The sequence below is a fragment of the Lithobates pipiens genome, unplaced genomic scaffold, assembly GCF_037356315.1.
Source record: "Lithobates pipiens isolate NorthernLeopardFrog02 unplaced genomic scaffold, aLitPip1_a1.2 Scaffold_27, whole genome shotgun sequence".
Classification (NCBI taxonomy): domain Eukaryota; kingdom Metazoa; phylum Chordata; class Amphibia; order Anura; family Ranidae; genus Lithobates; species Lithobates pipiens.
The window spans coordinates 18,052,664-18,076,600 of NW_027507788.1; the positions used below are offsets into that span (position 1 = coordinate 18,052,664).

General features: G+C 46.0%; 1 protein-coding gene across 1 annotated transcript in view; it reads right to left on the bottom strand.

The window, feature by feature from the left end:
- LOC143933372 (B-cell receptor CD22-like) overlaps positions 1–23,713 on the bottom strand; it is a 91,624-nt gene extending 67,911 nt beyond the window's left edge. The window contains exons 1-6 of the mRNA XM_077456240.1: positions 23,598–23,713; positions 21,392–21,489; positions 18,145–18,504; positions 14,436–14,726; positions 13,088–13,330; positions 1,182–1,290 (exon numbers count right to left, since the gene is read on the bottom strand). Of these exons, the coding sequence (XP_077312366.1) occupies positions 1,182–1,290; positions 13,088–13,330; positions 14,436–14,726; positions 18,145–18,504; positions 21,392–21,489; positions 23,598–23,713 (1,217 nt within the window). The remainder of the gene's footprint in view (positions 1–1,181; positions 1,291–13,087; positions 13,331–14,435; positions 14,727–18,144; positions 18,505–21,391; positions 21,490–23,597) is intronic.
- Between the last annotated feature and the right edge of the window lie 224 nt (positions 23,714–23,937).

Genomic DNA, 23,937 nt, shown 5'->3' on the forward strand with positions numbered 1-23,937 from the left:
ACATGCCTGCCGCTGTTTGAGGGTGTCAATCCAATATTTTTGGCGGCCGCTACTCCCATATCTGGAAATGACGCCAGCCCCGCCCGCTTGGTGTACCCATGTCTACAGGAAGTGTTGGGAGCCACCAGCGCCACCGAATATACCGGACTGACACCCTCAGATAGCGGCACGGATCCCGGAATCCAGCAGATGATACTTCATATACAAAGTGCTGGTTTATTTCTATCTTTTGAGTTTCTCTTTTATTGTTTCATTAAATGACATAACCATACCTCCCTACTTTTTGAGATGGGAATGAGGGACACCTACAGTATTTTACAAAAGTAAGTACACCCCATTTTTGTAAATATTTCTTCTATCTTTTCATGTGATAACACTGAAGAAATGACACTTGTCTACAATGTAAAGTAGTGAGTGTACAGCTTGTATAACAATGTAAATTTGCCGTCCCCTCAAAATAACTCAACACACAGCCATTAATGTCTAAACCGCTGGCAATAAAAGTCAGTACACCTCTAAGTGAAAATGTCCAAATTGGGCTTAAAGTGTCAATATTTTGTGCGGCCGCCATTATTTTCCAGCACTGCCTTAACCCTCTTGGGCATGGAGGTCACCAGAGCTTCACAAGTAGCCACTGGAGTCCTCTTCCCCTCCTCCATGATGACATCACAGAGCTGGTGGATGTTATAGACCTTGCGCTCCTCCACCTTCTGTTTGAGGATGTCTCACAGATGCTCAATAGGGTTTAGGTCTGGAGACATGCTTGGTCAGTCCATCACCTTTACCCTCAGCTTCTTTAGCAAGGCAGTGGTCATATTGGAGGTGTGTTTGGGGTCGTTATCATGTTGGAATACTGCCCTGCAGTCTAGTCTCTGTTATACAAGCTGTACACTCACTACTTTACATTGTAGACAAGTGTCATTTCTTCAGTGTTGTCACATGAAAAGATAGAAGAAAATATTTACAAAAATGTGAGGGGTGTACTGACTTTTGGGAGATACTGTAGATGGCGCTGCTCCTCTCTCTATTTCTATCGGACTTGTTGCAACTTCTAATTGCACGTTGCGAGAAGCTCACAGTGTGCAGCGAAATCAGAGTACGCAAATCCAATAGCGAAGAGAATCCTGTACAACTGTGCAAGACTGAATGGAAGGCTGGAGTTGAGCTTTAAATACTCCTACCTTCTATAAAAATGTATAGTCATTGCAAGGAAAGCGAGGCAGAAAAATCCAAATACTGCCATAAAAATCACATAAATCTTTTTCACAGTGCCTTCTTGTAATTCATAACCTGTAGACAAATATAAAAGAGGACAGATTACATTCTGATCTATATGTATAGAGTCACAAATTAATTTTCAAAAATAATAAATCTTAGAAAAAACTATTGCCACAATATTTATAAGCAGAACTCTATCTCAGCCCTTGTACACACGGTCGGAGATTCCGACGGAATGTTTTCTCGATCGGAGCGTTTTGTCGGATATTATAACTGTGTGTGGTCTGCATCGGACTGTTTCCGTCGGAATATCCGACGGACCAACTTTTCCAACTTGCCGGTAAAATTTTCCGACAAAATGCTCCGATCGGACATACTCCGATCATGTGTAGAGAATTCCGATCGGACAAAGTGCCACGCATGCTCAGATCGAATTCCTAGATAGTGATGGCCGAACGGTTCGCCCGGCGGTCGTTTCGTGGCGAATTTCCGACATTCGCGGTCCGCACGTTCGAACGCCTTTTTCCGTCGTTCGCCGCGGCGGACTTACGTGTTTAATGTATACAAGAACTTTAACCTTTGGTGACACGTTTATCATGTGATACAGGACAGCCAATTGAGACATGACAGCACATGGACACTTGTACATTCCCCCTAACCTATAAATACACCCGATCCGGTGGCCATTTTACATTCTTTCTTCTGTTACGATAGGGACAGGTTCCTGTGTGGAGTAGGGAGAGATAAACCACTAGCTATTTGGTACACAAAAGTTCTTTTCAGGACTGGTATAGGTGTTAGGTGTTGATAGGTTTGCTGTGCTGCTGATTCTTGCAGCAGCCTGAGTGTCTTTTGTTAGTTTAGAGAAAGGGAAAGGACGGTGTATGCTACAGGGACAGCCAGATTAGTCTTTCATCATCATCATCATCATCATCATCATTAGCTGTTACTATCAAGGTCCACAAAAGAGCTGTTCCAGTAACCACTAATCGTTCTCTTTTTTTGCCAATTTGTATAGGGACAGGAAGGAAGCAGTGTTGTCAGGCAGTGAGGGTAATTTTAAAGACTTGCTGTTATTATTAGTTCCACAAAGGTTCTTTTCAGGACTGGTATCAGTGGTACAGTAATAGGCTTGTACATGTATAATATTCTTTCTTCCAAATATAGAAAGGATATTATACTTGACTGCTGCCCTTCTGCTGCAGTCTGCTAAACATTCACAACTCACTTGTTCCACAAAAGTTCTTATAAGGACTGGTAACTTGGTATAGGGTGCTACGGTACATAGGCTTGAGTGCGGTACAGTCTGCTGTTCTGTAAGGACCGCTATCGGTCCACAATAGATAGGGTTGACGTGCACCACTGCTGACCGCTGCCCTATACTGCAGCAGTCCTTCAGCGGTATAGGGACTGACGTACAGTCTGCTAAACACTAACACACAACCTGCTTGGTCCACAAAAGTTCTTATAAGGACTGGTAACTTGGTATAGGGTGCTACGGTACATAGGCTTGAGTGCGGTACAGTCTGCTGTTCTGTAAGGACCGCTATAGGTCCACAATAGATAGGGTTGACGTGCACCACTGCTGACCGCTCACCTATACTGCAGCAGTCCTTCAGCGGTATAGGGACTGACGTACAGTCTGCTAATCACTAACACACAACCTGCTTGTTCCACAAAAGTTCTTATAAGGACTGGTAACTTGGTATAGGGTGCTACGGTACATAGGCTTGAGTGCGGTACAGTCTGCTGTTCTGTAAGGACCGCTATCGGTCCACAATAGATAGGGTTGACGTGCACCACTGCTGACCGCTGCCCTATACTGCAGCAGTCCTTCAGCGGTATAGGGACTGACGTACAGTCTGCTAATCACTAACACACAACCTGCTTGTTCCACAAAAGTTCTTATAAGGACTGGTAACTTGGTATAGGGTGCTACGGTACATAGGCTTGAGTGCGGTACAGTCTGCTGTTCTGTAAGGACCGCTATCGGTCCACAATAGATAGGGTTGACGTGCACCACTGCTGACCGCTGCCCTATACTGCAGCAGTCCTTCAGCGGTATAGGGACTGACGTACAGTCTGCTAAACACTAATACACAACCTGCTTGGTCCACAAAAGTTCTTATAAGGACTGGTAACTTGGTATAGGGTGCTACGGTACATAGGCTTGAGTGCGGTACAGTCTGCTGTTCTGTAAGGACCGCTATCGGTCCACAATAGATAGGGTTGACGTGCACCACTGCTGACCGCTCACCTATACTGCAGCAGTCCTTCAGCGGTATAGGGACTGACGTACAGTCTGCTAATCACTAACACACAACCTGCTTGTTCCACAAAAGTTCTTATAAGGACTGGTAACTTGGTATAGGGTGCTACGGTACATAGGCTTGAGTGCGGTACAGTCTGCTGTTCTGTAAGGACCGCTATCGGTCCACAATAGATAGGGTTGACGTGCACCACTGCTGACCGCTGCCCTATACTGCAGCAGTCCTTCAGCGGTATAGGGACTGACGTACAGTCTGCTAAACACTAATACACAACCTGCTTGGTCCACAAAAGTTCTTATAAGGACTGGTAACTTGGTATAGGGTGCTACGGTACATAGGCTTGAGTGCGGTACAGTCTGCTGTTCTGTAAGGACCGCTATCGGTCCACAATAGATAGGGTTGACGTGCACCACTGCTGACCGCTGCCCTATACTGCAGCAGTCCTTCAGCGGTATAGGGACTGACGTACAGTCTGCTAATCACTAACACACAACCTGCTTGTTCCACAAAAGTTCTTATAAGGACTGGTAACTTGGTATAGGGTGCTACGGTACATAGGCTTGAGTGCGGTACAGTCTGCTGTTCTGTAAGGACCGCTATCGGTCCACAATAGATAGGGTTGACGTGCACCACTGCTGACCGCTGCCCTATACTGCAGCAGTCCTTCAGCGGTATAGGGACTGACGTACAGTCTGCTAAACACTAATACACAACCTGCTTGGTCCACAAAAGTTCTTATAAGGACTGGTAACTTGGTATAGGGTGCTACGGTACATAGGCTTGAGTGCGGTACAGTCTGCTGTTCTGTAAGGACCGCTATAGGTCCACAATAGATAGGGTTGACGTGCACCACTGCTGACCGCTCACCTATACTGCAGCAGTCCTTCAGCGGTATAGGGACTGACGTACAGTCTGCTAATCACTAACACACAACCTGCTTGTTCCACAAAAGTTCTTATAAGGACTGGTAACTTGGTATAGGGTGCTACGGTACATAGGCTTGAGTGCGGTACAGTCTGCTGTTCTGTAAGGACCGCTATCGGTCCACAATAGATAGGGTTGACGTGCACCACTGCTGACCGCTGCCCTATACTGCAGCAGTCCTTCAGCGGTATAGGGACTGACGTACAGTCTGCTAAACACTAATACACAACCTGCTTGTTCCACAAAAGTTCTTATAAGGACTGGTAACTTGGTATAGGGTGCTACGGTACATAGGCTTGAGTGCGGTACAGTCTGCTGTTCTGTAAGGACCGCTATCGGTCCACAATAGATAGGGTTGACGTGCACCACTGCTGACCGCTGCCCTATACTGCAGCAGTCCTTCAGCGGTATAGGGACTGACGTACAGTCTGCTAATCACTAACACACAACCTGCTTGTTCCACAAAAGTTCTTATAAGGACTGGTAACTTGGTATAGGGTGCTACGGTACATAGGCTTGAGTGCGGTACAGTCTGCTGTTCTGTAAGGACCGCTATCGGTCCACAATAGATAGGGTTGACGTGCACCACTGCTGACCGCTGCCCTATACTGCAGCAGTCCTTCAGCGGTATAGGGACTGACGTACAGTCTGCTAAACACTAATACACAACCTGCTTGGTCCACAAAAGTTCTTATAAGGACTGGTAACTTGGTATAGGGTGCTACGGTACATAGGCTTGAGTGCGGTACAGTCTGCTGTTCTGTAAGGACCGCTATAGGTCCACAATAGATAGGGTTGACGTGCACCACTGCTGACCGCTCACCTATACTGCAGCAGTCCTTCAGCGGTATAGGGACTGACGTACAGTCTGCTAATCACTAACACACAACCTGCTTGTTCCACAAAAGTTCTTATAAGGACTGGTAACTTGGTATAGGGTGCTACGGTACATAGGCTTGAGTGCGGTACAGTCTGCTGTTCTGTAAGGACCGCTATCGGTCCACAATAGATAGGGTTGACGTGCACCACTGCTGACCGCTGCCCTATACTGCAGCAGTCCTTCATCGGTATAGGGACTAAGAGTTTTGTCACAGGGTCATTTAAAAAATGACAGGCAGAGGAAGAGGCAGGCCCTTCCGCAGGGGTGGTAGGGGTAGGGCAGGAGCAACAGGCTTGAGCCAAAGTGGGAAGTTGCAGAAGGTGCGTTCAATTACTTTAAAGGATGCACCAGACTTGGTTGAGTGGCTCGCTCAGCCTTACTCTTCTGCACCCTCCTCATCCTCTCGATCTGCACCCTCTTCTTCACTCTCTGCTATGTGCACCCCCAAAGACACTACCACCAACAACACGACCACCACCACCACCACCACATACCTTCCGCTTGAGTCACTGGAATTATTTTCCGATCCATATCAAGAGGACATTTCTGATGCGCAGCCACTCTTGGTATTGGATCAGGAAGAGGAGGTAGCAACAAGCGCTACTCAGCAGTCTGACGCCAGTACCCAGATCAGCCCAAGGAGGAGGTTGGTCCCCGGTGTTGCTGCCTACTCCGAGATCTCTACTTATAGCGGTGGGGAAGGTGACGTTGATGATGACGTGTCTAGTGATGTCACGTGGGTGCCCACAAGAGAGGAAGAGGAGGGGAGTTCAGAGGGAGATATGGACCAGCAGATAGGGAGGAGAAGCAGCAATGACTTACATTGCACAGCAGGGACAAAGCAGACTGCAAATGTATCAGGAGCGAGTCATCGACCATGTACGGTCACATCTGGCGCTCCCAGGACACCGGCACATGGCTCCGCAGTGTGGGCTTTTTTTAACGTGTCCGCTGCTGACAATAGCGTTGCCATCTGCAATCTTTGCAGTCAACGCGTTAGTCGCGGTAAGCCCAATACTCACCTAGGGACGACCGCCTTAAGAAGGCACATGAGCAGCCATCACCGAGCCCAGTGGGAGCAACGGAACACACAAAGCCACACTGCAGGCTCTCACCGTCCAGCCTCGTCTTCTACTTCTCCTTCTCCTCTCTCCTCACAATTGTCCTCCACTCCACCTTCCATCACGCCAAGCTCACATTTTTCTGCAAAAAGGCAGGCTTCCGTGGGCCTAATGTTTGAGCGTAAAAAAATGATGACGCCGGATAACCCTCTTGCCCAACGGTTGGCGGCTGGCTTGTCAGAACTCATAGCCCGCCAACTACTGCCATATAAACTGGTGGACTCGGAGGCCTTTCGCAAATTTGTGGCCATTGGAACACCACAATGGAAGGTCCCAGGAAGGAAGTATTTCTCAGAGAAGGGCATCCCAGAGCTATATGGCCATGTTCAGCGGCAAGTGAATGTATCTCTGGCACACAGTGTCGGTGCCAAGATACATCTGACCACAGACACGTGGTCTAGCAAACACGGGCAGGGAAGGTATATCAGTTTTACTGCCCACTGGGTGAACCTTCTGACGGCCGTCAAGCATGTAACCCGTGGCACCCGTGTAGATTTGGTTTTACCGCCACGGATTGCATGCAGGCCTGACTCTTCTTCTCCTCCTCCTACTCCATCCTCCTCCCTCTCCTCCTCAGCTGCCTCCTCCTTTTCCGCTGCTAGCGTCTCTTCCACTGCACCGCCCAAGCTCCCCAGAACCTATTCCACATGCCAGGTGAGACGTTGCCATGCCGTGCTGCGTCTGTTGTGCCTGGAAGCAAAGAGCCACACTGGCCCGGCACTCCTTTCAGCTTTGCGTTCACAGGCAGATGAGTGGCTAACACCGCTCAATTTGACAGTTGGTAAAGTGGTGTGTGACAACGGTGCCAATCTGCTTAGCGCATTGAAACAGGGCAAAATCACGCACGTGCCGTGCATGGCACACGTCTTAAACTTGGTCGTGCAGCGATTCCTTGTCAAATACCCTGGGGTCCAGGACATCTTGCGGCAGGCAAGGAAAATCTCGGCCCATTTCAGAAGATCTTACACGGCCATGGCTCGCCTTGCTGACATTCAGCGGCGACACCATCTGCCGGTCAGACGTCTTATTTGCGATTGCCCGACGCGATGGAACTCAACCTTCTATATGCTTGATAGGCTGCTCCAGCAGAAACGTGCAGTTAACGTCTACCTGTATGAACTCTGCGAAAGAAACGGTTCTGGGGAGCTGGGTTTTTTTTCACCGCGCCAGTGGCTGCTCATGCGCGACACATGCAGACTTCTGCGGCCATTTGAGGAGATCACCAAACTGGTCAGTCGCAGCCATGGCGCCATCAGTGACATGGTACCTTATGCCTTCTTTCTGGAGCGTGCATTGCGTCGTGTCATTGATCAGGCTGTGGAGGAGCAGGAGCGGGAAGATGAGGAAGTCGCAATGCTGGATGAATTCCCAGGGGGGGCTACTCTATCTGAGACAAGTCAACAACAGGAGTCTGATGAGGAGTCAGAGGAGGATGGTGCCGGGGCGGATGAGCAGGAGCAAGAAGAGCATGCTTTAAACCTTTCTGGGATCCCTGTTGTGCGAGGATGGGGAGAGGAGAATGAAGAGGACGACATTATCCTGGATGATGAGCAGGAGCCAGGCCACCACACCGCTTCCACTTTAGTGCAAATGGGGGCCTTCATGCTCCAGTGTTTTAATAGGGACCCCCGTATAAAAAGCATGAGGGTCAAGGACCAGTACTGGGTGGCAACGTACTTAGACCCCCGGTACAAACACAAAATGGCGGAAATGTTACCGCCGTCGCAGAGGGCTGTCAGAATGCAGCACTTCCAGGCCTTGCTTCGAGAAATGCTGCATTCTGCTTTTGCGTGCGCTGGCAGAGGAGCAATTCCCACTCCCAGAGAAGGATTTGCGGGTACCAATCCAACAGCGCCTGCAAGAAGAGGCCGGTTTGAAGATGTGTTGGTGACTTCGGATATGAGGTCATTCTTTCAGCCGACCCATCGACAGGTGTCATCCGGATCCAGCATCAGGGAACGCCTAGACCGTCAGGTGTCCGACTACATTGGGTTAACGGCCGATGTGGACGCTCTGAGGAGTGATGAACCCCTAGACTACTGGGTGGGCAGGCTTGACCTCTGGCCAGAGCTTGCCCAATTTGCAATCGAACTGTTGGCTTGCCCCTCATCCAGTGTCCTGTCCGAAAGGACGTTCAGCGCAGCAGGGGGGATTGTGACCGATAAGCGTACTCGCCTAGCTCACCACAGTGTTAACTACCTCACATTTCTAAAAATGAATGAGGCATGGATCTCGGAGGAATTCAACACATGTGACCAGTAGACCATGTATATGTCTATAAACTATTTTTTTAATCAAGCACACAGACCTTCTTAATTCATTTGGCTCACTTCCTTGACCCAAAAAAGCACACCGTACTATATGCCCCTACCCTCCTCTTTGAAGAGGTTGAGCGGTGTCATATTTCTACTGGGGCTGCTTATGATATCCCTGTGCTGTGCTGACTTCCTCCTGGGGGTTCTTATTATGAAGGGATCACACTATCCCTGTGCTGTGCTGACTTCCTCCTGGGGGTTCTTATTATGAGGGGATCACACCATCCCTGTGCTGTGCTGACTTCCTCCTGGGGCTGCTTACGGTGCTGCTGTCAGTGCTGTATGTCACGGTGCTGCTGTCAGCGCTGTATGTCACGGTGCTGCTGTCAGCGCTGTATGTCACGGTGCTGCTGTCAGCGCTGTATGTCACGGTGCTGCTGTCAGCGCTGTATGTCACGGTGCTGCTGTCAGCGCTGTATGTCACGGTGCTGCTGTCAGCGCTGTATGTCACGGTGCTGCTGTCAGCGCTGTATGTCACGGTGCTGCTGTCAGCGCTGTATGTCACGGTGCTGCTGTCAGCGCTGTATGTCACGGTGCTGCTGTCAGCGCTGTATGTCACGGTGCTGCTGTCAGTGCTCTGTATTACGGTGCTGCTGTCAGATGCCTCTATCACGGTGCATGTGTCATTCCGGTATGTCACGCTGCTGGTGATCATCTCCTGCACCCTCTTCTTTGCCTACCCTGGTCCCTGACCTTCCCTCTCCTCCATTGCCTTCATTAGCTCCATAGTCCTGAATTGTTAGAACAATTTCCCAAATAAAATAAAAATGCTTGTAGTTATCGATCCCAAATTCACCTCATACATGTATTATGTCATTGTCCAGATGGTGGGACTACGTTTTACCCCCTAATAATTACCACGTGGCCGCAAATTCGACATGAAGGTTTGCAAAGTTCGCCTCCCATTGAAGTCAATGGGGCCCGCGGCGAACGTTCGGTTTCGCGAACGTTTGGGTCCGTTCGCATTTCGCGTTCGCGAAACGTCCCGTCGGAAGTTCGTCCATCACTATTCCTAGACCAAAGCTATTGGCTACTAGCCTGAACGTAGTCCCATCGTAACGAAATAACGCCATCACGTCGGATTTTCCGACAACTTTGTCCGACCGTGTGTATGCAACAGTTTCGGACCAAATCCGACGGATTTGGTTGTCGAAATGTCCGACCGTGTGTACAAGGGCTTAGGCTTCTTTCTATTGGTTTTGGATAAGGTTGGCTTATTGATATCCATGTTCTCACTGGGGGAGATTTCTCTTAAAGCGGAGGTCCACCCTAAAGTGGACCTTCCGCTCATTGGAATCCCCCCCCTCCGGCGCCACAATTGGCACCTTTCAGGGGGGAGGGGGGTGCAGGTACCTGTACAGTACAGGTATCTGCACCCACTTCCGGGATAGCTCTCTGCGGAGAGGGGCGTAGATTACGCCCCTTTCCGAAAGTCCCCCGCTGCCTGCTGGGAAACACACAGATCCCAGAGGCAGCGGGTCCATCCTTATTGCGCAGCGCGACTTGCGCATGCGCAGTAGGGAACCGGGAAATGAAGCCGAAAGGCTCCACTTCCTGATTCCCATACCCAAAATGGTGGCGGCAGCACCTGAGAGACGATCGAGAGATCGGCTTTGGGTGCCAACATCGCGGGCGCGCTGGGCGGGTAAGTGCCCTTATTTTAAAAGTCAGCAGCTGCAGTATTTGTAGCTGCTGGCTTTAAAAAAAAAAAAAATGGCGGAACTCCCGGCGGACTCCCGCTTTAACTTACCAACCAATCCAGATCTCCATGGGGCTACCATACATTATTGTACCCTAGAGGCCTGTGTTGTATGCGCTCATACATATGTTTGTGTCAATACATATGAAATGACATTAATTATAATGTTTATTTCTTTTACGTGGTTTCTTTGATTGATGTGTTTTACACAATTTTCAATGACAAATAAATATTTATTTTACTTAACACCACCTCCATAATTTCTATAGCCTCACTTAACCACTTTCAGCCCCGGACCATTCTGTTGGCTTAAGACCAGACCACTTTTTGTGTCGCTTTAACTGACAATTGCGCGGCCGTGCAACGTGGCTCCCAAACAAAATTGGTGTCCTTTTTTTCCCACAAATAGAGCTTTCCTTTTGGTGGTATTTGATCACCCCTGCGGTTTTTATTTTTTGCGCTATAAACAAAAATAGAGCGACAATTTTGAAAAAAACACATTATTTTTTACTTTTTGTTATAATAAATATCCCCCAAAAATATTTTAAAAAACTTTTTTTTCCCTCAGTTTAGGCCGATACGTATTCTTCTACATATTTTTGGTAAAAAAAAAACACAATACACGATTATTGATTGGTTTGCACAAAAGTTATACCGTTTACAAAATAGGGGATAGTTTTATGGCATTTTTATTAATATTTTTTTTTTTTTACTAGTAATGGCCGCGATCAGCGATTTTTATTGTAACTGCGACATTATGGCGGACCCATCGGACATTTTTGACACATTTTTGGGACCATTGTCATTTATACAGCAATCACTGCTATACAAATGCATTGATTCCTGTGTAAATGACACTGGCAGTGAAGGGGTTAACCAGGGGATGGCAGTGTAGGGGTTAAGTGTGTCCTAGGGGCATGTTACTAACTGTGGGGGGCTGGGCTTTGTTTTAGTGAACACTGATCTCTGCTCCAATCACATGGAGCAGAGATCAACATCACTTGTTGCTAGGCAGAACGGGGAGATGCTGTACAACGGCATCTCCTTGTTCAGCCGTCCCGTGAGACGATCACGGGTATCCCAGCGGCGATCGAGTCCGCGGGACCCGTGACCGGACTCATGGGGGTCCTGACCGGCACGCGAGCACGCCGCCGCCGCCGCACACGCGATGGCAGGGCGGCATATAGAAATGGACATACCTGTACGCCAATATGCCTGCCCGTGCCATTCTGATGACATACATCGTCGTGCGGCGGTCGGGAAGTGGTTAAAGTCCCTAACTCCTTATTGTAACTTTATTGTTTTTTTTCTTTAATTCACAAAAGTGTATTTTTTCCCAAAAAAATGCACTTCAGAGACCACTGCACAAATACAGTGTGACATAAAATTTCGCAACGATAGCCAATTTATCCTCTAGGGCAGTGGTCATCAACCCAATCCTCAGGGCCCACTAACAGGCCAGGTTTGCAAGATAACTGAAATACATCACAGGTGATTTGCTGCTCAGTGATTGTAATATTCTAGTCTGAATTTCTCCCCCAAGGTAATACATAAAACCTGGCCTGTTAGTGGGCCCTGATGACAGGGTTGATGGCCACTGCTCTGGGGTCTCTGCTAAAAAAAAATTATATATATAGAATGTTTGGGGGCACTAAGTAACTAGCAAAAAAAAAAAAGGATTTTAACCACTTGCTGACTGCTGCACGCCGATATACGTCGGCAAAATGGCAGCGGTGGGCAAATGGGCGTACCTATATGTCCCCTTTAAGAGCCAGGGATAGCAGGTGTGCGCGCCCACCACCGGAAGTGATTGCTGTCATGTGACTTGAAGCCCACCCCCCTCACAGTTAGAATCACTCCCTAGGGCAAACTTAACCCCTTCATCGCCCCCTAGTGGTCAACCCCTTCCCTGCCAGTGTCATTTACAATTTCTATAGCATTCTATATCAGATTTTCTGATCGCTGTATAAATGACAATGGTCCCAAAATAGTGTCAAAAGTGTCTGATGTGTCCGTCATAATGTTGCAGCCCCGATAAAAATCTCAGATCACCGCCATTACTAAAGAAAAAAAAAATGCCATAAAACTATCCCCTATTTTGTAGACGCTATAACTTTTGCGCAAACCAATCAATATACCCTTATTGCGATTTTTTTTTTTTTACCAAAAATATGTATAAGAATACGTATCGGCCTAAACTGAGGGAAAAAATAATTTTTTTTATATATTTTTAGGGGATATTTATTATAGCAAAAAGTTTAAAAATAATGCGTTTTTTTTTTTTTCAAAATTGTTGCTTTTTTTTGTTTATAGTGCAAAAAATAAAAACTGCAGAGGTGATCAAATACCACCAAAAGAAAGCTCTATTTTTGGGGAAAAAAAAGGACGTCAGTTTTGTTTGGGTGCCACGTCGCACGACCGCGCAATTGTCAGTTAAAGCGACACAGTGCCGAATCGCAAAAAGTGCTCTGGTCAGGAAGGGGGTAAAATCTTCCAGGGCTGAAGTGATTAACTTGTAAGCAACAAATGTCAGAAATAGGCTGAGGCATGAAAGGATTAAAGAAAAATGCTGCAAGTGAGCAAATAAAATACGTTTTTTTTTTTTTAGTTGATGGCAACGTCTCTTTAAAAAAAGCAGAAGGCTCAGAAAGCGCACTCACCGGTAATAACAACTTCCGCAGAGGTAGAACTCCCAACGGCGTTGTGTGCGATACAAGTATAAGCCACAGATTTGTAACTATTTTTGTCAATCTGAAGGATGCGCTTCTTTTCCTTTAATTCGAATCCATTCTTGATCCAAGTGTAATGAGTCACAGCAGGTCTACTGCTAAGGAAGGAGCATTTCAGCTCGATGGCGCCCTCTGTTGTGCGAGATTTAATAACTTCAACTTCAGCAGCGGCATCTACAGAACAGGGTGCGTGAATCATAAGGTAAGTAAATACATTCATAAATAAGAAGATAAATGCAAATGATGGTAAAGTGATTAAAATCAACAACCAAATTCAGGCTTTGCACACATAAGCCCATGCAGTGTATTTTTGGTAGCCAGATGATGTGTTGCCGCGTACGTACAGCCATCCGAAGACATGACTAGGTGAAGGCGGCTGTATGCAGCTTTAAGTGTAAAGTGACGTACGTGCACAGACGTAAAGGCGGGGATTGCAAAATCCCATAGTAACCAACCAGCTTCCAGGTTTTACTGTCAAAGCTTAACCACTTCCCGCCCGGCCTACAGCAGAATGACTGCCGGGCGGTGGTTCAGTTATCCTGACTGGGCGTCATAAGACGTCCAGCGGAATAACAGTTGCCGCGCGCCCCTGCATCCCCGCGATCGGTGGTGTGGTGTGTCAGCCTGACACACCACTACACCGATCTCGGGAAAGAGCCTCTGACGGAGGCTCTTTACCACGTGATCAGCCGTGATTGAACGGCTGATCACATGGTAAAGAGTCTCCGTCAGAGTAAGACAGACCCGGGTAGAGGAGAGCCGACCAACTGCTGTCCTGACTAGTGTTGAGCGCAGGCGTGTTCGCATGGAACACGTGCAGAGCCCGCCAGGAAATCGGCGCAGCGCTGCGCTAATCACAGGCAGTGCCCCGATGTGTGGCTGAAGAGATCTGCAATGTCTCACTTCCTGTGATTAGCGCAGAGCTGCGCCGACTTCCTGGCGGGCTCTGTACGTGTTTCATGTGACAGAACTTCTGTTTTTAACTGAAGTTCAGCTTTAATACAAATTCAGTTCCTCTAATCTTTCCTCATAGCTGAGCTCCTCCATGCCTCTTATCAGTTTGGTTGCCCTTCTCTGCACTTTCTCCAGTTCCCCGATATCCTTTTTGAGAACTGGTGCCCAAAACTGAACTGCATATTCCAGATGAGGTCTTACTAATGGTTTGATTAGTTCATATGTTGTGGAACTACAGTTCTACAGTAGGAGTGATTCCTGTGGCTCAAAAGCCACCTGATCACTTGTACTATGTGTAAATGGTGTGTCCCAGTTCAATACATACACTGGATGTCCAGTCTTGCTTCTCGTTGTAAAGTGTATCCATTATGATGTCTAATCTTGCATTGAATAACGGTTCCATCATCTTCAAGGGTTGGATTATAGGCCAGTTCTGAGTTTTCTCTCCAGTATCCTCCTAACAGATCCTCCGACCTCCTGCGGATCTGGCCAGGTTTATTCCATGTTATGATAGGCGGGCTGGAGCCACATGTGTGGTTTGCAGAGCATGTGATATTCACGGGTCTTCCTGCAGTCATGTATTCGGGAATTGTAATTGTTGGAGGTTGTGGAGAATCTGAGAAATTAGAGGTTTTAAAAAAAAGGAGTTTATTTTGTTAACAATTGCTTATATCTGACACCACTTAGTTGGTGTACATTTGGATGCAGAAGTGCAACTACATAGCAAACCACACTTCCTTGTCATTTCATGGCATGAACACGGTGATGGGATATGTACATGGCCAAGTCCCATGAACATTTTTTCCCACCCCGTTTATGTATCACTGCAGTTCCTTTAGAGTTAGGGGACTCTACAGATCTGTCAAAGTAGGTGTGTCCCCTACAACCCGTATGGGCAAGCAGATACAATCTGATAGGAAGAATCAATGAACTACCACATCGCTCCACAGTGCCATGGTAGTTCATTGAGAACTACAAGCCAACAGGCGCAAAGGATGCCGGGGCTTGTAGGCCACTCACACACAGAGCTGTGTGAATGAATGAGGCGGCCGTGTGGGTGGAGCACCACTGATTTTAAGACGTGACAGCTAATACAGGGAACTTCTCCCCGTACTGCTGTCGTAGGGAGTGTGGGGATTGGGCAGTGGCTGCAGCACTGGGAACATGTTACATGTTGCACCCTAAAAAACGGGTGGAACATGTAACATGTTCCCAAAGGTGAACTTTTACTTTAACCACTTGCGGACTGCCTGCCGTCATTTTAAGTTGGTACTTTGACGTAGGATACCGGGGTTATGGCAGAAGATAGCTGCCATAACCCAGGTATATTCTTAAATGGCAGGTGGGCCCTCTTTCTGATAAAAATGGTCTCCGCGGCGGTTTCGCCGCAAGATCAATTTTATCGGGGACGGGAGAGGGCCACCCTCCCTCACGCCACGCTCCGGTTGTCTCCGGTGCTGGAGCTGTTGGTAGCAGCGGAGCTGATTGGGTCCTCTTTCTCAGTGATGGCGAACCTTGGCACCCCAGATGTTTTAGAACTACATTTTCCATGATGCTCAACTATGCTGCAGAGTCCATGAGCATCATGGGAAATGTAGATCTAAAACATCTGTGGTGCCAAGGTTCACCATCACTGGCCTATCCTCTGAGACATGGAGCCGAGTGAGGGAAAGGTGGCCCTGGCTCGGCTCCATAACATTAGACGATGGAAGCGACGTCAAACTTCACTTCCGCCCAATGGTCTTAAAAGGTGATATATTTTTTTTTTTTTAAAGACACTCATTTTTTTATTTTTTTTATTGCATTTAAGTGTAAATGTGAGATCTGAGGTCTTTTTGACCTTAGATCTCACATTTAAGAGGCCCTGTCATCCTTTTTTCTATTACAAAGGATGTTTACATTCCTTGTGATAGAAATAAAAGTGACCACATTTTTTTTTTTAAAAGGACAGTGTAAAAATAAAAATATAAAAATAAAATAAATACGCAAGTCGCACCCGCATATGAAAATGGTGTTCAGCGAGAGCAATAATTCTAGCAAAAGTCCCCCTCTGTAACTCAAAACTGGTAACCTGTAGACATTTTTAATTGTCGCCTATGGAGATCGTTAAGGGGCAAAGTTTGTCGCCAATGCACGAGCGGGCGCAATTTTGAAGCGTGGCATGTTGAGTATCAATTTATTCTGAAGTAACATTATCTTTCACAATATAAAAACAATTGGGCTAACTTTACTGTTGTCTTTTTTATTCATTCAAAAAATATATATTTTCCCCAAAAATTGCGCTTGTAAGAACACTGCGCAAATACGGTGTGACATAAAGTATTGCAATGACCGCCATTTTATTCTCTAGGGTGTCTGAAAAAATATATATATGACGTTTGGGGATTTTAAGTAATTTTCTAGCAAAAAAAACCCCTGATTTTACCTTGTAAATAACAAGTTTGAAAAATAGGCCTGGTCCTTAAAGAGGAAGTAAACCCTGATGGGTTTACTTCCTCTTTGATTCCCTGCAAAGGTAAAGCATAATGGACTACTGTGCATCGCATCGCATAGTATGCATCGCTTTGCATAGTAGTCCATTATGTGTCACTTATCTGACACAGGAGCCAGCGAAGTCACCGCTGTCCCCTGTAGTTCTGAGCGTCCATCTTCTTGGTGGGTCTCCGTGGGCCTCGCTGCTCCGGCGCTGTGATTCGCCGGAGCAGTGATGACGTCACTCCCACGCATGGGAACTGACACTTGCGGCATATCGCCACGATCTGCGGCTTACCCAGTGCGCCTGTGCGCCGCTGTCTACGGCGCATGCGCCGTAGACAGCGGTGGCTGTCTTCAGGTAAATATCTCCTAAACTGTATAGGTTTAGGAGATATTTCTTGGACCTACAGGTAAGCCTTAATCTAGGCTTACCTGTAGGTCAAAGTGGTTTGTAAGGGTTTACAACCACTTTAAGTGGTTAAACAAAAGTAAAAAGTTAGCACCAAGGCGGAGTTCCAGACATTTTTTTTTTTTACTAATCCTCCTGAAAGTCACTATTCATAGATTTTAAATCAGCATGTGTTATCTATTGTATTGTCTTTGTGCACCTCTCAGTACTTACCTGCAACTCCTGATACAGCATGCAGCCATACTGAGTGTGGGCATCCACTGGAACTCTCTTCTGGATTAGCTGCAGCTGGCTACCCAGCATGCACCTGCCAATCTTGCACATGTGTGGTGGGAACAAATCACGGCCCACTGTGTGTTTAGCAGCGGGGGATGCCCATCGACTCCTGGGATTTATGACACTGCTATCCCAGGAGCCAATGGACAAGCAGAAAGACGGTGGCGAGGATGAAAAAAAAAAAAGTATCTGAAAATGAATGGGGGTAGGGTCATGAATAATTGTAGCCATTGTAAATTAGGCTGGAACTCCGCTTTAAGAATTACTTTTAAGAGGAGTTCTGCCTGGGGGAAAAAAAAAATGAAATATTGTAGCTGCTGACTTTTAATACATGGACATTTACCTGTCCAGGGAGCCCGAGATGTCAGCACCTTAGTGGAGTTTTGGATCGGCTGTCGGTGCTGCCGCCGCCATCTCCACTAAGGGAGACCGGCAGTGAAGCCTTTCAGCTTCACAGCCTGTTCCTTACTGCGAATGCACGAAGCGCATTGCTCTTTCTAATTCGCCTGCTGGCAAAGGAAGGAGGAGGGGGGCCGAGCTTCCAAGGGACAGTGCCGTGGAACCGTCTCCCAGAAGTGGGGACGGGGACCTGTCAAAAACAGGTCACCGCTCCCCCCTAAAAGGGGGGAAGCAAATAAGCGGAGGTTCCACTTTTTTGGGTGGAACTCCGTTTTAAGCCCCTGTAATAGAGACCAGGCCCTGATTTCCAATTTCGGTGACCACCTATTACTAGTATAGAAAATTTACGTAAATCTTTCTAGTGAGGACTGCAATAAAGACCTTACACTAACGCCAGCCCCTTCTGCATGCAATCCACTTTTTTATATTTTCATAAATACATTTTATAAAAAATAAATAAAAAAATAAAGTCTACCTTTAACACTCAACCAAACATAACGAAGGCCTTGTGAGAATGCATTATCCTGGGGCCTCTCTGCTATTCCTGGATAGTAACTTGTCCTATCTTCTTTTCTCACCGGGTCTATCCTTAGCGTACAGCTGTTTTTCCCAGGTACCAATGAGGTTCGGTTCCGATATTGACTTTCCACCAATGAGTTTGCTCTGCTGTCAAAAATATGCATGTAGTTCAAATGAAGGCGATACCAAGCAACACTGGCAGCTCCCATACTCTTAGGCGGGGGGTATGTGCAGGGGATCTCCACGCAGGAGCCTATCAAAGCATTAATTGTGCTAGGAAATTTCCAGTCCTTGCCATAAAATATCGATAGAGAGCCTGGAAAATAGAATCAATACATACATATCCATTAACAGCTATAGGAGTAAATGTGCATAACAAGATGATGTGGACAATGATGTCCAAGTTTGGTGGAAGATACAGTATAACGTAGATGTGACGAGCACTGGATTTGAAGGGCAAGAAAATCTGAGATTTTCCTATTAACTTAAACAGATGGCGGTAGATTCATCCAGTCTGCTGAACGACGTACACTATGTGACCAAAACTATGTCAACACCTCTGTAGATGAGTTCTAGGTATTTTCAGTGAAGGATACGGACCTGATCATTAATAGGCATTAGAACGTGGAGATGTTTGGAGCAATTTAGGACCAATTTTGTTTAACCGCTTCCCGTCCGCCCAACGTCATATGATGTCATCAACTTTGAGCGGTGATATCTGAATGATGTCTGCAGGTACAGGCATCATTCAGATATCTTCTTTTAGAGCCTGTGATTCCCTTTACCATAAGAATGATCTTAGCGGCTGTTCATCCGCTTAATCGTTCTTATAGGTAGCAGAAGGGGATGTCCACCCTCCTCCTGCTGCCCTCCGGTGCTTCTCCCGGCTCGCCCCTGAGATCGGTGAACCAGAGAAGGAATCAACCAGCGTCAGATGCTGACCATAGAGATTTCCGCCAGGCCAGATGGTCCCCAGACTCTCTATGATCGTTTGGAGGATGGATGTGATTTTATGACATCATGCCCGACCTCTGCATTTGCAAAAATGCCGACTGGGAAGCCAGGATCTTTTTTTGGGGGGGATTCCAGGCTTTCCAGCCTAAAGATAAAATCTGACCCCATATCTCGCTGTAAAGAGGACCTGTCATGCCATATTCCTATTACAAGGGATGATTACATTCCTTGTAATAGGAATAAAAGTGATCAAAAAATAAATAAATGTAAAAAGAAACAAACTAGAAAAATAAAAGTAAAATGAACAATAAAAACAAACAAAAAAAAAAACATTTGAAACACCCCTGTCTCCGCGTGCTCGCACGCAGAAGCGAGCGGATACGTAAGTCGCGCCCACTTATGTAAACGATGTTCAAACCACACATGTGAGGTATCTCTGCGAACGTTAGAGTGAGAGCAATAATTCTAGCACTCGATCTCCTCTGTAACTCAAAACATGTAACCTGTAAAAAAATTTAAAGTGTCGCCTATGGAGATTTTTAAGTACCGAAGTTTGGCGCCATTCCATGAGCGTGTACAATTTTGAAGCGTGACACGTTAGGCACATCCAACACTCAAAGAGTAGAGACAGCTTCCTGCAATAGGTGGGGTATATTACCGCTCTCTGCCCAGGCCTGTCTCAGCCCCGTAATCCATGGAGGGAGAGTCCCAGAAGGAAAAAATCCCCTTACCTTCATCCTTCCTGGAGCATGGCTGGAGGAGCATAGAGCGTGGACAGCAGCAGACAGACAAGGCATGAAAAGGTATGTGCTCTTGGCAGCCCCCGGTTGCGACTATAGGCATAGCATACATTTACTTAAAAGGAGAAAACCTACCAGAACTAGAAAAATTCTTGAGGAGTCTCCCTTACCTTATCCAGCTGCAGGGTCTGAATAACAGACCCAATCTTCACCTCTCACGGTGGGTTCCGTTAGGAAAAAACCTTCAGAGACTGGGGCCCCCTTGAATAGGGGGATCCGCAGTTCTGGGCCCGTAAAGCACCCTGCCAGGAATATGGCTGAAAAAAAACAAATACTGGATCCCAGGGTCCAGCTCTGTAAAAAGAGAAGCGTTACAGGTAAAACCTTGTTTCTTCAGACACGAGGCACGGGTACCATCCAATTCGGCCTGGAAAAGACACCTTGAATGGATTCGGTCGCATAGCTGGCCCCAGTAAGGATATTCCAGTGGAGCTCAGCACAGCACATCTTTACTTGTGACCAACACCTAAGACACTGGCAAAAAAACTGAGGTACCTCCAGTAGGGGGAGGGGTTATATGGGGGATTGAACTTCCTGTCTAGGGTGTGCCAGTGTCCAATCACCCAGTGATATCCTATAACCCACCAGTAATTACTGATTCTCTGTGCCCCGTGATGTATGAGAAAGAAAGGAGGAAGATAATGAAGCCAAGGAGAAGGGCATCTGTGTGAAGCTAAAACGTCAGCCAGCCCAGCCAAGTGAAGCTCACTTTGTCCGAACATTTGGAAAGGAACCTGAGCTCCTTAAGCCAATTCCATATATGTTCATGGCATAAAGTACTGCTTTTAAAACACCCCTTTCTCACACAAAAAAAATAATAATATTTAAAAAAAAATTTAGATTTTTTTCAGGAACTAAGTGCAATTCTGTTAGGGGCCAGAAAAATATGTAGGATATGTAGAGGGCACTTAATGCATTTTTAAGAAGTCACGAAGGCTGATTTTCTAAAGCATTTGAGAATTTTCACTTAATATATTGTAAGAATAGTCACCTCAATTATTCTGTCAAGCAAAAGCAAATTCCTATTTACTTATTTCATCTGGACATGATTGGGTCTTCAAAGTGTACAGGAATTTGCGATTCACATGATTGGATAATAAACATGAACATTCATAAAATCTATTGAGTAAAGATTCTCAACTCTTTTCGTGAATCGGCCTTATTGTCTCTTATCGCTTCTCCGTGATGCCTTCTGGATATTCTAGGAATGTCCATCCTGGCACATTAATTCTTTGATCGAGAAGGCTTGGCCAGTGGACACTGGGACCAATTGGGTAAAAGTAGTTCTGTCTTAAGATACTTCATCAATAATCATAAAAAGTAAAGACAACCAACAGTTACAACTCCTTATCTCTGAAAACCAAGATAGGGTGATCTGGGGAACATTAGGATTCATGAGCTGTATGCTTATAATATTTATTTGGTTTCCCTAGTCACGTAAACTCCTACCTTGAAAGAGGACAATGAAGACACTCCCTGTGAAAACCCTCATTCTCTGTGCTGCTTGTTGATAGCTGTATTTGCAATCATGAAAATAAGAAATAAATCTGTAAAAATACAGAAAAAAGCAACAACAAAAAATGAATACCCTCTATATTAAAGCTTTATTGATCTCTGCTTTAGAAACACAGAAGGATCCTGTCCGCAATGTAGTAACATAGAAGAGCAGAGGAAAAAAACAAGTGCTCCATCGAGTTTGCTCTTTTTTGATTATTTGGGATTTTCTTAATGTTTTTGAAGAAGGGGAGGTTCAGGGTCGCTCTGTGCAAGACCATTACACAGAGCAGGTGAATAGAATATGTTTATTATTTTAATGTAAAAAAAAAATTCTTTAGTAACATTTTAACTTAACTCACCATTGACATGCTACCTAAGCTAAAAGTATATTCCAAACATCAACATCTCTTTAGGCAAAAAATAAATACAATTCTTTGTAAGCTTTAAAACAAATGCAGCCACTGCATTTGTGGCCGGTAAACTGCAATACCTTACATTTTTGTTCTTGAGTGCCTGGCCACCCTCGTTGCTCATGTTGCAGTCATTTGAAATAAGCACCTCCTAAATGCATTTTTTCTATAGTTCTGGGCAAACCGTAACCCCCCCCCCCCAATATTGTACTGTCATAGGATTCTTTTCCCCTAAATGCTTAATTTTGCATTCAGAAACTTTGAACTGTGGCCTTCATTGCTTTGACTTTGACTTCCAGCAATGCCAGTGCGTGTTCTTTGTTATAAACACCTCCAAGAATATTAATCCTATTGGCACACCTTTGCGTCATCAGCAAAAAGACTTACCTTGTCAACTTTGTATCCACTGAACCACCCAAGGATTAAGTCCTAGCCCATAGCCAATTGTGTATCCACTGAACCACACAAGGAATAATTCCTAGCTCATAACCAACTGTGTATCCACTGAACCATCCAAGGATAAGGTTCTAGCTCATAGGTAACTGTGTATCCACTGAACCCCCCCCCCCCCCCCCCCCCCGGGATTAATTCCTAGCTCATAGCCAATTGTGTATCCACTGAACTATTCAAGGATTAAGTCCTAACTCATAGATAACTGTGTATCCACTGACCCCCCCCCCCCCCCCCCAGGATTAATTCCTAGCTCATAGCCAATTGTGTATCCACTAAACCATCCAAGGATAAGGCCCTAGCTCATAGCTAACTGTGTATCCATGGAAACAACCAAGGATTAAGTCCTACCTCATAGCTAACTGTGTATCCACTGAACCATCCAAGGATTAAGTCCTAGCTCATAGCCAACTGTGTATCCACTGAGTCACCCAAGGATTAAGTCTTAGCTTGTAGCCAAACTGTGTATCCACTGAACCACCCACAGATTAATTCCTAGCTCATAGTCAACTTTGTATCCACTGAACAACCCAATGATTTAGTCCTAGCTCATAGCCAACTGTGTATTCACTGAGTCACCCAAGGATTAAGTCTTAGCGTGTAGCCAACTGTGTATCCATTGAACCACCTAAGAGTTAAGCTCTAGCTTGGAGCAAACTGTGTATGCACTGAACTACCCAAGGTTTAAGTCCTAGCTTGTAGCCACCTGCATATCCACAGAGTCACCCAAGGGTTAAGTCCTAGCTTTTATCCAATGGTACATCCACTGTACCACCCAAGGATTAAGCCCCAGCGAGTAGCTAACTGAATATGCACTGAACCACCCACGGGTTACTGTAAAGCCCCATTCACACTATCAGATTTTCCAAAACCATATAATATGAGGTCAAACCTTAGGAGTTTCAATGTGTAAGCAATCTGTCAGGCCCTTGCACTACATGGTTCTGGTAAATCTGAAGGAAAAAATCAGCAGAAAATCTGATAGTGTATATGGGGCTTATGTCCTAGTTTGTAGCCAACTGTGCATCCACTGAACCATCCAAGAGTTAAGTGCTCGCTTGTACAACGTATGAGATCATTATGTGAAACTGAATCAAATGGTTTGCTGAAATCCAGATAGGCTTGTTCACAGCACCACCCTGACCCTAAACATTTGTAATACAGTTACAGAAGGCTCCTGGCTCATCTGGAGTGCCATATAGAAACACAGAGGTATCCGGCCCCACGTGAACATGGATTTTTGGATAAAAATGTACAACAGCTTAAGATTTAAAAATGCATTTTGAACAGTATCTTACCTTTGCCTGCGGCTTAAGAATGAAAGATGTCTGAAAGCAGAACACAAATGTTCATGACAAGTCCCTTCCAAAGAGGTCTGTTTATCACACTTCCTGTGGTGATGTAATCTCCCCATCACTCACAGTGGTCAGATAAGATAAACTAGAACATGACCATCACTGTGGGCATGGTTGTATGTTATTATCAACACTAGAGAATTAAATGGTTACATTAATCCATTTGAGTCCCTGTTTTGCTTTGCCACGTGGGGGGTTGAGTTACTAAAGGCAAATCTGTTCACTTTGCAAGGGGATTTGCCCCAGAGCTTAGTGAATGAGGCGAAGCTCTGCTGACGTCTAT